Below are 12,901 nucleotides of genomic sequence, written 5' to 3' on the forward strand. Positions count from 1 at the left end.
AGAGACAGACAGAGAGAGAGAGACAGAGAGAGAGACAGTGAGAGAGAGACAAAGAGAGAGAGAGAGACAGAGAGAGACAGACAGAGAGAGACAGTGAGAGAGACAGTGAGAGAGAGACAGAGAGAGAGAGAGACAGAGAGAGAGAGAGACTTCTGTTATTTGTTAGCTACATTGGACTCATAGACACATCATTCCCAAAATAAATTCTATTATTAATATTCAATAACTTCCACAGTAATAACAGGCAGAGAGCAGCATGGTGGTGGTAGAATCAGAATCATACATCAGGGCTGCAGCTAGAACTGGATCTTTAATTAAGACTTTAAATCAATATCAGTGCAAAACCTTCTGGTTTCTGCTAGTAAGTGGAAGAAGACAGGGAATTTCACCTTTCAGCATGACAGTGACCCGGAGCATGCATCTAAATCAACACAAGCATGATGTTTAGTGTTTCTGAGTGACAGAATATCACCAAGTCAAGACATGTCAAGATGGGAGAATCAAAAGTCACTTCAACCTAGTATTAGTTTAGGGGTGTACATACTTATTGTTATAATCTGTACATATTCTAATGTGGGAAAAGTTCTGATGTGATTTATCTCATAAGTGAATTTTTGTTCACAAAAACCTGCCCTTTTAACAGGGGTGTGTAAACTTTTGATATCCATTGCTGTTGCTGGCTATAAGACGAAACCATGTGATTGGTTGTAGGAATTTAAAAGATCCACAGACTAAGGGGGTGTTTATGCCCCTAATCCACCCCACCCACCTCCCCCCGTGACTACACTCATCCCCTTCACCCGTCTCTCATCTGGACGTTTCTCATAGACACTCCACACCTGACTCTATCACTGCTGACCTTATACACACACGGTCACGCGGTACACGTTTTCATCTTTCAGACAGTCCCACGTCCCTAACAGAGCTCTTAACTCAACACAGCGGGATTAGTGATCTGATCAAACACCGCTTTTAATAAGGAAAAGCAGAACTGTTGATGGGAGGATGTGATGAAACCGAGATCTGTTCTAACAGATTGAGCTACGTGGCAACATCTCTGTTTATATCTCACACACACACACACACACACACACACACACACACACACACACACACACACACTTCTAATCCTCCTGCCAGTTGATGTCAAAATAATTAGATTCTTCTTGATCAACTGATTCGTTGCAAACCTTCTGTTAAGGTGATAAATGTGATAGAGGAAGATGTGGGCGGGGCTTCGCCTCCTATATAATTACACTGAGATGTTTTAAGACTAACGTATGCTCTAGCGTACATAATTACATTCTCATCAAATACAGACTGAAGTAAGGAATAAAACAATTGTTAGAAGAAAAAATATCAATCATAATGTGATCAAAATAAAATTTTAAAGGAAAATGAAGCCTGTATATATTTATATATATATTTTATGACTTAAAACAGAACAGACAAAGCACTGTTGATGTAGATGATGAAGAAAATCTCCGTATGTGAACGGGGGGTGGCGTGGGGGGAGGAGGGGAGCACTTAACATCCCGCCAGCTTTCAACGTCCACGTCTCATCAGATTAGTTTGTCGTGGCTGGTTTACGCTCTCTGTCTTCTACCTGCTTCTGTCAAAGCCTGTAAACAAAACCGAACTGGCGACTAATTCATTTACATATATAGAAACACACTAACACACCAAAACATACAAAACACACACACACACACACACACACACAGTGCATATTTTCCATTTTCTGTTTGGATGAAAAATCGTCACATACACAAAGCGACTCTAATCCTTACATAATCCCCATCTGCTGCCAAACACAACAACACACACACACACACACGCACACTGATGGCGATTTACATCCACGGCTGAAGTAGTGTGTGTTGTGTGGATTCCACCTTGGAGAATGTCAGCATGTCAAGAGGTTGCGTTGGGAAGGCTATGTGTCATAGTGTCATAGTGTCAGTGCAGCTCTACGTTGCCTTATAACAGGCGAGCGTGTGTTGTTCTGAGGGAAATGAATGAGAACGCTGCCATCTTGTGGTGAACAGAAGAAGTACATTAGAGCTAATAAAAAATAAGTAATTATTTTTTGAAACATTACAGAGTTAAAAAAACAATTCTCAAACAGGATTGCATTACTTTTTTCAATTCTAATGTTTTTTTTTTAAAAGTGTGTTTTATTTATTTACTTATTTTTTAAGTATGAAAAAACTGTGAATTCGAACATAAGTAGTGAATCAAGTAATGAGTTGTACTATACCATGAGCTCTAGTATATTTATGGCATAGTACCATTAAAGGGAGGCCAAATAAGGGCAGTGGTGGCTCAAGTGGCTAAGGCTTGTTTTGGGGTAATTCAGGAGCAGCTCTCATGTGTTTAGATGTTGTGTAATTTGGTGACTCACCCTTATGAGGGGAATTCCAGCCGTTTTCAGTGAGTCAGAGCGCTCGGCTTTGGCTGGGGTCAGCGATTAAACAGCATACGGTAAGTTATGAGAAAATGACCTCTAAGCAGGATCGGTTTTATTTGACAGGGAACAGCTCTGCAATGAGATCTCAGATCAGCATGTGCTGTGTAAGCTGTTCTGTCTCGCTTGGGGATGTGTTGCAGGATCTCCGCGTCCTTTGATCCATCAGTTATTTGGAAAGATTATACTACACAGGGTTACAGGGAAACTGGGGTCTATCACAGAGGACGCTGGGCATATGGTGGATGGGGTATTGACCCATCACAGGGCACAATCACACACACTACGGAAAAATCAGAGGCCAATCAGCCTACAGTGATGTGTTTGTGCTCACGGGAGGAAACTGGAGTCCCTGAAGCATGGGGAGATAAAACAGACTTGTAAAAGGCAAAAGTGGGGATTGAACCTCAGTCCACACGGTACAAGTCAGGCATCCTATCCACTAAGCCACCATGACCCCTTCCTCACCCCCAACTCTAGTATATATATAATTATGCTTGGTTGTAGAAGCAAAAACAAGAAAAACAATCCTTTAATGGAATAGAATATGGGAATAAAAGGTTTAGGTGGATTAGAAGGACATTTTAAACCTTTAAAATAATATTGCATAAATAACTGTCTACTACTAAAACTGTTGAGACATATGGAAAGCATGTTGTCTAGTAATAACTTCCAACTAGACAGCTGACTGACAGTAAACTAGCTCATAACTGGCCCAGCTTTTTTATTTTCAATCTAGCTAAACTTGTCCAAATATACATTACCCTGGCCAATGCTAATATTAACACTTAATACACACTGGCCATGTGAGCTAGTGGCTATATGTTATGGACCCTGCATCTGTTATAAAACCAAGGAAACGGAAAAAGTCTCATGACTTGATCAGTTTGAACATAATCATCCAAGAAGCGTTGCAGCACTTCAACGTAAAAATGAACCACTTTTGAGGAAAGTCGATGCACAGATCTGAGAAACAAGCAAAGATGTTGGTTACACTTAAGGAACACAGATGTCACAAACTCACCTAGCTTATAGGTAAGCACATACAGCATGGTCCACGGCGTCCCTGGGACGTCCATCAGCTTCCTCCAAATTGCCCACGGTCTTGCTGTGTCCCTCGTTGCCCTCCTGGCCTCTCCTGGGGTACGCCCTGCTTCGCCGTCCAGTACGTTCACACCGCACACGAACAACGCCACCCCTCCATATACACAAGACAGCAACGTAAAGGTCCACGCCCATCCCACCACGTCAATGACAGCTAGCAGGCCACCTCCGGCAAACACCGAGCCTGCTTTGTAGCCCACCACCTGTGCCGTGTTGCCCAAGCCGAGCTCAGCGGCACCACGCAGCAGCCTCACAGCTGCACCGTCCACTGCCACATCTTGCACCGACGCCAACGTGTTCATGGCCAGCAGCACACCAGCCACACCACCCTGCTGTAGCTCAGGTGACAGCGTCGCACCCGCCAGACACACAAGAGCCAATCCACCAACCGTCAAAGCCAACCAGCGTCGTTTGGTACCTGCACGGTCCACTAGGGGCGCCCACAGCACCTTGAGCACCCAGGGGAAGTAAAGTACCTTGGCGAGGGAGATTCGAGTGAGCGACTGGCCAGTTCCACGAAGATAGACTGGAAGGAGTGAGGACTGCAAGCCATACGGGATGCCCTGCACAAAGTACAGCAGGCCGAGGAAGAGCAGCTTGTCGTTCATCTTGGGATAGTAGACGGAGACGGGGCTTCAGCTCATGGTCCAATTCTGCAGAAATGCATAAACGTGTGCTTGTGATGATTAAATCCGTCCCGCGTCGAAGGCAGCAGGGCTCCGAGATCTGAGGGCCAGAATAATACAACATAGTAGTGAAGGATTAGGAGATTTTTTTTAAATCATAATGAAGTCATTCTTTGTAAGCTGACATTTTTGAGTGAAACAGGCAAAGCGACAGATAGAGGAAGTGGATGTGAAACATGAACTGATAGAATACACATGTATGGGTGAATATCTTTCTCCACAAACTCATCTTAAAGTATGTTTATGGAAGATTACGGACAAATAAAAGTGTGTACTGGGTGATTTATACAGATGTAATCTACACCATATAACCAGGGTCAAAAATTAAAGCTGTTTAAAAATGAATGGATGGATGGATGAATGAGCCAAGCTGATTTAAATCAGAAATAAAGTTATTACTGAAGGTGACATCTTTTTCTTTTTATTAGCATGTGAATGGTCAGAAACGTTCTGCACACAAACCATGCATTTGCATACTGCAGCCTTCCATTCATTGTATTATTAGCAGTAAAACAAAGGACTAAAAGACATCTAGGATGAAAGTCCTAGATGTGAAATGAAAGTATTCTTATTCAGTATAGATTCCGTTATTGATTCACGTAAAAAACACAGATATATTCAGGTATAGCTAGTTAACTGGAGTCTAAATGGCTCGCGCACTCGTGACCACATGAGATATGAAATCAAAAATTGCAATAATTAACCACTAACCAGTGTGAATGTTAAATGTTGTTTTGATGCATTAGGTGAAATAAAATTTACTGGTAAAGGGCTTCTCTCTCTCTCTCTTTCCCTCTCTCTCTCTTTCCCTCTCTTCCCTCGCCGCAGAACAACCTTCTCTTGAATGTAAGGTCTTACAGACCTTCAGCACTTCCGTGTTTTCGTTCCGTTTCCCCGCCCGTGTTCGGATAAGCCCCGCCTCCTGCGCTATGATTGGATGTTAGTTTTTACTCAAAAGGAGTCTCCTTATTGGACGCCTCTCACGTCGTTGTAGCAAGCAGCCTCTGTACCTTTAAATACCGTCTATGCAACATCATAATTTTACTTGCCAAGTATTTTATTCAGAAATTAAGATATAAAGGGTTAACCGCCTATTACTTTCAGAAAAAATATTAAAATGTTATCCATGACCTAAAAGCTACGCTTATTTATTTAACTTGATGTCTAGGTGATCCATTCACACTGATTCACAACAGAACTTTATATTTCAGTCTTTCCTGCTGAGTTTACAGCCATTTCACTGACACGTCACTGTGTACAGAGCTCAACCCGGTGATCAGGTACCAAATGGGAAAGAGGTTATTTATACAATAGTTCAGAACCTGCTCAGAATGCAGCACTCAATCATAACTAAATGTCAGGTTCCTTTGAAGTCGTTCCCGTCGTGCTGATGTAGGGGCAGATGTAGGGGCAGATGTAGGGGCAGAAAGCAATGCATGCTCGGATAAATGAGCAAAACATCATCAAAGTATAGGCCATCATCTACATAACACCCAAAAGCAAACAAGAGCTGGAAAGATATATAGGAATGAAGATTAGAAGATTATGAAGACAATAACAGAGTCAATAATATCCCGGTACTGTGCCCAAACTATTTAAATGAAAGAAAAGCACTTGACTGGATTAAAGGAAACTGATGCACACTAAAAACAAACTTACAATATACTTCAGGAAGAATACGGGCAGGACTGATCAAGTATCTAACATTACTGTTTAAAATAGAAGAAGATAAACCGGTATATTATCTAACCTGTTTCATGGAATGCAGATACATGCTGACAAAAAACATTGACAGAAAAGTTGACAAATCCCTCTTTGACTTAACTAAAGGGGATCTTCAGAAAGCTTGCAGTGTAGCTGCAGTCCCCTGTCCATCACTGAAAGCTCTTACAATGGACACACGAAGCTTCAAAACTGAACCATGGAGTAATGGAAGGTGGTCTGGACTGAATCACAATTTCTTGAACACTTACCTTGGAAGGCATGGCCAGGGAGGCACTATTAGAAGAATTTAAGCTGAAGGATGCAGTGTGATGCTTTGATGTGATGTTCTGCTAAGAAAGTTTGGGTCCTGCATTCATGTGGACATTGTATCACCTACCTAAACATTACTGCACAACAATTACCATGCTTTCATGGTAACAGTGTTCCCTTTCAGAAGGATAATGTTCCCTGCCACACCTCAAACATACTTCAGTAATGGTTTGAGGAACAGTGAAGAGCTCAAGGTGTTGCCTTCAAATCATCCAGATCTCAATATGGTCAAGTCCATTTGGGCTCTACTTCACAACTTACAGGACTATATACACACACCATCATTATTGGGTGTTTAACACTTCAAGCTAGATTATTGTGTACGTTTTGTAAGGAATACCACATTTGGGGTGTGCAATTATAAGAAAAGCATCAACTCTGAGGTGGTCTGATGTGACCTGATTTTTTTAGAACAGTAATAAGATATGAAGTGTGTCTTGGGTCATGTGTTGAAGTGTAAATGCTTTCCTGAGGTAAATTTCTCAGAAATTTGCCAAATATTTCAGCCACAATGTTAACTTAGTCAACTTCAGTGCACAGGATAGAATAGTTTAGTCAGAATGACAATGAGCTTAGTTTCCAAGGTTATATCTCTGTCCACATTCTTTCAAGGCATGCCAAGAACAGTCTAATAGCAGGGCGGTGGCTACATTCTGATCTTCACAGTAAGTCTAGCCAAGCATCACACACACACCTCATCATTACTCTTACTGCTTTCCCCATTGTGTAGCTGAAGCTACAAACTGAAGCTCTTTCAGTAAACAAACTCAACACACATTAATGGCACTTAAAGAAACTGCCTTCTTTAATTACAAATGCACATGATGACATCACTTAATTCTCTCTATTGTATATGGCAGTAGTAAAAAAACAAAGCAGAAATGCGAGCAGAGAGGTTTACTGGTCACTTCCGCACAACGCCAGCAGGATCTTCTCGTAGTCACCTTTGGTGTCGTCCTGAAAGTGACAGAACGTGTGATCAGGCCAACGACAGGAAGTCTCCGCAAAGTAAATTTTATATTTTGAAAAAGGAAGCTCTTCTTGTTTGCATTTCAGAGCTTTAGAAAAAAAGACAGATTTCTGCTTTTCCTTTATTTGAACCTACCAGAATGTCCTTGTAGAGAGTCTTGCCATATTTCTTCTTGTATTCGACCTTGATCTGTTCCATGTCGATCTCCGAGCGGCTCACCATGATGCGGGTCAGGATCTTCCCTTTGTAGCCAGAGCCCTAGAACACAAACGCAGATACGTTTAGCTCTCATTTATCAGCTCCATGCTCAGGGGAGTGGCGTAGATAACGTGTTTACCTTCATTGCCAGGTTGAGTTTCTCAGCAAAGTAAGCAGGCTTGCTTCCGGCACATTTCACTAGCAGAGACACACACAAAGTACACATGATAAATATAGGCAGCTATTTATAAAATCAAAGCCATCTAGGAATCTCAATTTAGATCATAATTAAGGCTTGTACTCATATCTACAAGAATATTCTAGAATCCTCGATTTGCAGGATATTTCTTAAATTCCTCAGTTAGAGATAAAAAAAAGCAGTGTGTCTAAGTGTCTTAACAAAATCAGTTTTTTTGTCCCAATGCACATTGCAACACATCATTCTTGCCATATTTTTGCCCCTGAAAGCAAACTCGCATGTCAGGGTGTGGCAAAAAGGAACGAAGACCTCACATGAACTTTAAAAAGACAACAGACAAGAGAACATTGTCCAAACAGATGTGTCCAAACTTGCAGCTAACTTGTTCAACCAGCTGAGATCGAACCCTTGACCTCGTCGTTCAGGAGCGGTTGTGTTATTTATCTCACAATCCAACATTAAATATCACTCAGAACGACAGTAACAGTGAAGCTTACCAACACTAATCAAAAGGTTCTCGATGTCTCCCTTCAGCTCCAGGTCGATTGCTTTGGCCACATCAGCTTTACTGTACTTTGAATAACGCTCAAACACTGGAAGGAAGATAAATGAGAGAAAGAGACATTCATGTAAAAACAAAAACTTTTAAGCTAAGAACAAGTTCACAGATTCAAAGTCATTGATTATTGTTTATATTACAATACAATACTTAGTCGTGTTTCAAAGGTTCAAATGAGATCCTTTATACATCTCATTACATCTATTCTTTCATATTCTACATACTGTTCTTTAACACTTTGTCCATTCTCTGAGTAAAGGGATGTCCTTAAAATATTCTATTTAAATACAATTACATTACTGCATCCACAGCATTTTAGCAGGAACTGGTCATTCCACCCAGGACAATACCTTTTCTGAGGTGCGGAGCGCTCCTGCTGGTCAGGATGTTGATGAAGACTGAGCAGTCAGTGCCTTTCCTCTTCTCTCCTGCTTCATAGAGGTCCTGAAGAAACACACACAAGCACATCAAGATAAACACCAAGTGTACAGACACCAAGTGTCAACACGGTCCTGCACACACACCCCATGCACACCACTCTCTACACACCCACTCCTTACCCTGGCATCTTTGTCTGCCACATCCTCTTGCACAGTCCTGTCCTCACTTCTGGTAGCCTGTAAGACGAGTAAAACCATGTAGTGATTTAGCTGTTTGAGCACAAACACTCACTTTGCCAAGACATTGTGTTCAGCTATAAACCCACCTTGCAGAGAGCCAAAAGACCATCTCTGAAGTGTCCACCTGTGTCAGACTTAATGTCAGCCTCCAGGTCCTTCTTGAACTCTATAAAAAAATTAATAAATAAAAATCATTGTGGTTGTCCGGTCCTATGATCAGTTTGAGAAGTTACTCTGTGCCTTGAGTAAGCCACTGGAATAACTGTTGTAATAGAAACTCTCCATCAGGATATCTACGCTGTTTTGTTTGCAAAGGAACCCATCAAATCCTATCATGAATTTGAATTTAAGCCTGGTTAATATCTACACATCATTCAAGAGCCTCAACACCATCAGAGCAGACGGTTAAACCACTATACACTCAATCAGCAATCGTTTCCAGAAATAAAAAGACAAGCTTACCCTCCTTGTAGGCGTTCTTGATGTCTCGAATCTCCTTATTGGTTCTGGAGGACAAAATCTCAACCAAGGTGTCCTCATCTGTGCCCAAGCCCTAGAAAGAGGGTGAGCGCTAGATTCTTATAACAGCATCAGAAATGGTATGAATATAAATAAGTTACAGTTCAAATTTGGGGAAAAAACAGTTCTGTAGCACCTTGACATAACACAACATACACCATGTTCTTCAAGAATGTTCAATACATACTTCCCCTTTGTGACCTTTCTGCAATGGTAAAATAATCTGCAATTTTTGCTGTCAGGAAAATGGCAAAGAAAACATTTAATTTCATGTTCTTCCTGTGCTTCTGGTGTTTCCTCTAGTTTTCTCTCTAGTCTTTATTATATATTGTAGGAAGGCAGATTCACATCTCTAAATAGTCTGCAGTGTAATTGTGCTGTATGATGGGTTAGGACCCACTACAGGGTATCCCCCACCTGCCTCTGGGACAGTGTACAGATTCCCTGTGACCTAATGTAGGATAAGCATTACAGAGAATTCAGTGTATTACCTTCATGGCAAGTTTGAGCTGCTGGGCATCATACTGAGCAGGAGTCCTGAGCAAAGCCAGTACCACATCCTCCAGCTCACCCTTCAGTGCTGCTTTTAGAGCTACATCGAGGGGCTGCAAACAAAAAGGATAAAGATTTCCACCATGTTACAAAAGGTAGATGTAATCAAATTCTGCTTCTATGCTATGCTTTAGTTGATTTAGTGATATGTATGCCTCATGGACTAATTTGCACTTGACCCTCTAGGACAATGGATCTGAAAGGGGCAGGTCAGGAATCCACAGGGATTATACGAGCCATTATATTTACAGGTCCAAACACCAAAGTCAACTCTGTCCTAATACTGTCTATCAGGAATAGAAAACTTTATGGCACCAAATAAAATTACTATGAAAATTCTAAACAAGGTGCTCTGTGGAATTTCTAACAGTTAAATGGGTTTCAGGCTAAAGAAAGCTTTCAAACTACTTGGGTGTGGTTGAAGTGTGTTTTTACTTTTAGAGCTTTTACCTTGCCAGCGGCCTTCTGATATGCAGCTTTGATCTGCTGCCTCTGTTCGTTGGTCCGCTTCACCAGAACATTGATGATGGTGTCTTCGTCCACACCTGAGAGCAACACAGTACAAGTAAAAAAAAAAAAAAAAAAAAAAAAAAAAAAAAAAAAACCAGTGAAAAGATATTAGCATCAACACAAGCACGGTATCCATCTGAAGCATGCTGGCACAGACCCAAACACATACTGCAGCAGTTTTCAGAGGTAGTAACTGGACACACAGTTTATTTATTTCATGAGTCAGTGTATTTGGTTTATTACAGTTGAACTCTTGTTTGTTATTACACATGGCTGTTTGATCTGTGTGATCAAGAGCTTGTGTGAAAAGGGAGTGTTACCCTTTGTCTTGATGGCTTGGTCCAGAATGGCTGCATCTCCTCCTGGGTTAAACTGAGGGAATGGTCTAATAGTCCCCTGACACCCCTACACACACACACACACTTTATTAAAACCTACTACGAACAGTAATTACCTGACAAAATACCCATACACTTAGAGATAGATATTTAAAGTGACACCATTATATGTTCCTTTTTATATTGTTTTGACCTAAATGTTTAATACAGAAGTTTCACACTTGTCAGGCTTCATGCTTGAATTAACCCACACACTCCCACTTAAAAATAAGATGAATCGGTGGATTTATGGATTTGTACATGAACAGTTCATTATAAAAGAAAATCAGTCTTAGTTAAAACAATCACTTGGATCACTTGTAATATTCAAATTAACCTTTATAAAGCAGCATAAAATTCTGTTAAGTGCTAAGGAAAAATAAGTGATACAAAAGTAGTGATTTTGATGATGAATCAAATCGCGTGAACCGATTCAGAAGATGAATCGATTCGGGTGAACCGATTCAGAAGATGAATCGATTCGGAAAATAAAGTGGTTCAGAAGCTAAAAAAAAGATACAAAAGCTGAAGCACTTTAGATGTAGCATTTCAGGAGCTGAATCGATTCAAAAGCATAATCACTTTAGATACTGAAGTGATTCAACTTTTGTCCAATTTTTTAGATAATCATACTCAAACACAAGCATGCAGTGATTCGGTCATCCTAAACTGGTAGCCATAAGCTTCCATTATTTGTTTACAACATTAGTTTTGGACTGCCAGTGCAAACAAAGATGCAAACCAAACATGTCTTGGCTGACCAGGTACATTTTTAGTAAGGAGGAAATTGAAGAGAGGTCATTTTTGGCCAATTTATAATATACTTAAACACTATGTAAAAACACTAAAGTTATTGCCCTCGACAGACAGACAGACAGACAGATCTATCTATCTACAGTTATTGCCCTCAGCTGCTTCAAAAACATGAAACACAGCCAAATAATCCAAACACACACCTGTCTTACACCTGCTGCTATTCGGGCAAAATAAATCTACAGCTTCAGTTCAGCGTATGCTCAAGAAAGAGTGACAAAAAGCAAAGAAAAAACCTCTTATCCTTTTCCTGCAAAAGTGGTGATTAAATCCAGTGGGCAGAGAAGGCATAGCTCACATCTGACTCATACACTCCCCTTTCCCACCCTCCCTACCTCTTTTCCTTCCCTATTCCCCTCCTATTCTGTCTTACTTGTTCATTTTCTAGCTCTCCCTCTCTCTCTCCCTCTCTCTCTCTTTCTCTGTGTAACTTTTTCCATTTGATGAAGAATAAAAAAGGGTGTTGGTTTTTCACTCTTTCCTCCAAAAATCTGTTATGGAAACTTACAGTGTCGTCAGGCACACCCGTGTACGTAATCTGCTGAAGAAACTCTGCAAACAGAGACATGTTGGATGGATCTGCAAAAAATAACATTTTGATCAAAATTAATCTTAAAACAATCCAAAAAAGGACAGAAAGATATGGCAGTATTAGTAAAGTTTGAAAGTTGGACAAAAGTGACTGAAATGGCAGTCATGTGGTGAAGTGTGATCCGAATGACTCACTCATGCAAAAAGTGCATGCAAAGATTATTGTTATTATTATTTTTAATTTAGGAAATATCAGAAATATGTAAACTAGCTTTGAAGACATTACGCCTCTAGACAGCATGCCTTTTAGAATAGTTTTTTAACGTGCACTTGGAAAAATTTTCCAAACAAATCACCACTTTGGTTATATGTTCTTAATTAAAAAAAAGTAATTAAAGAAAGTAACTGTGACCGTCTCAGATCTTCACTTACCGTGATCTGCTCAGTGACAGAAGATGGAGACACGGAAAAGAGCTGCGCAAACGCCCAAGCTTTATATACACGCTGTGACGTAACAGGTGTGGCAAGTTTTTAGGTTGCCTGGAGTTTTCGGTCCGTGTGGGCGTGGCTATCTGCCGCGCACACCAGAAACCCAGGAAGTGGAATAAATATAAATACAGCATAAAAAAGGTTCCACCACACCCTTTAGTGCAGGGAATGGCAGTAGAAATGAGCGTTATAAGCATATAAACACCCGATCAAAGTCTTAAAACTTCATATAAGGCATTTTTAGCTTTATAGTTTTAATCGTCCTCGGTTTAG

At 40.6% G+C, this 12,901-nt stretch overlaps 2 protein-coding genes across 3 annotated transcripts in view; both read right to left on the bottom strand.

Moving 5' to 3' along the window:
* The window catches only part of mfsd3 (major facilitator superfamily domain containing 3), a 28,953-nt gene extending 22,017 nt beyond the window's left edge, over positions 1-6,936 (bottom strand). The window contains exons 1-2 of one of the 2 annotated variants that reach the window (XM_058374968.1): positions 5,020-6,936; positions 3,492-4,297 (exon numbers count right to left, since the gene is read on the bottom strand). In XM_058374968.1, coding sequence (XP_058230951.1) covers positions 3,492-4,179 — 688 coding nt within the window. In that variant the 5' untranslated portion in view covers positions 4,180-4,297; positions 5,020-6,936. Of the gene's footprint in view, positions 1-3,491; positions 4,298-4,968 lie in introns of both variants that reach the window. The other variant, XM_058374967.1, reaches the window with a different exon arrangement.
* A 136-nt stretch (positions 6,937-7,072) lies between these two features.
* On the bottom strand, positions 7,073-12,659 carry anxa1a (annexin A1a). Its single transcript, XM_058374969.1, has 13 exons — positions 12,572-12,659; positions 12,117-12,187; positions 10,739-10,823; positions 10,359-10,453; positions 9,848-9,961; positions 9,300-9,390; positions 8,924-9,003; positions 8,778-8,834; positions 8,568-8,661; positions 8,156-8,251; positions 7,599-7,657; positions 7,397-7,519; positions 7,073-7,248 (listed from the first exon to the last, which is right to left on the bottom strand). The coding sequence occupies exons 2-13, from the start codon at positions 12,174-12,176 to the stop codon at positions 7,189-7,191; spliced, it is 1,014 nt and encodes a 337-aa protein (XP_058230952.1). The 5' UTR covers positions 12,177-12,187; positions 12,572-12,659; the 3' UTR covers positions 7,073-7,188.
* Between the last annotated feature and the right edge of the window lie 242 nt (positions 12,660-12,901).

This window comes from Hemibagrus wyckioides, linkage group LG22 (genome assembly GCF_019097595.1).
Source record: "Hemibagrus wyckioides isolate EC202008001 linkage group LG22, SWU_Hwy_1.0, whole genome shotgun sequence".
Classification (NCBI taxonomy): Eukaryota; Metazoa; Chordata; class Actinopteri; order Siluriformes; family Bagridae; genus Hemibagrus; species Hemibagrus wyckioides.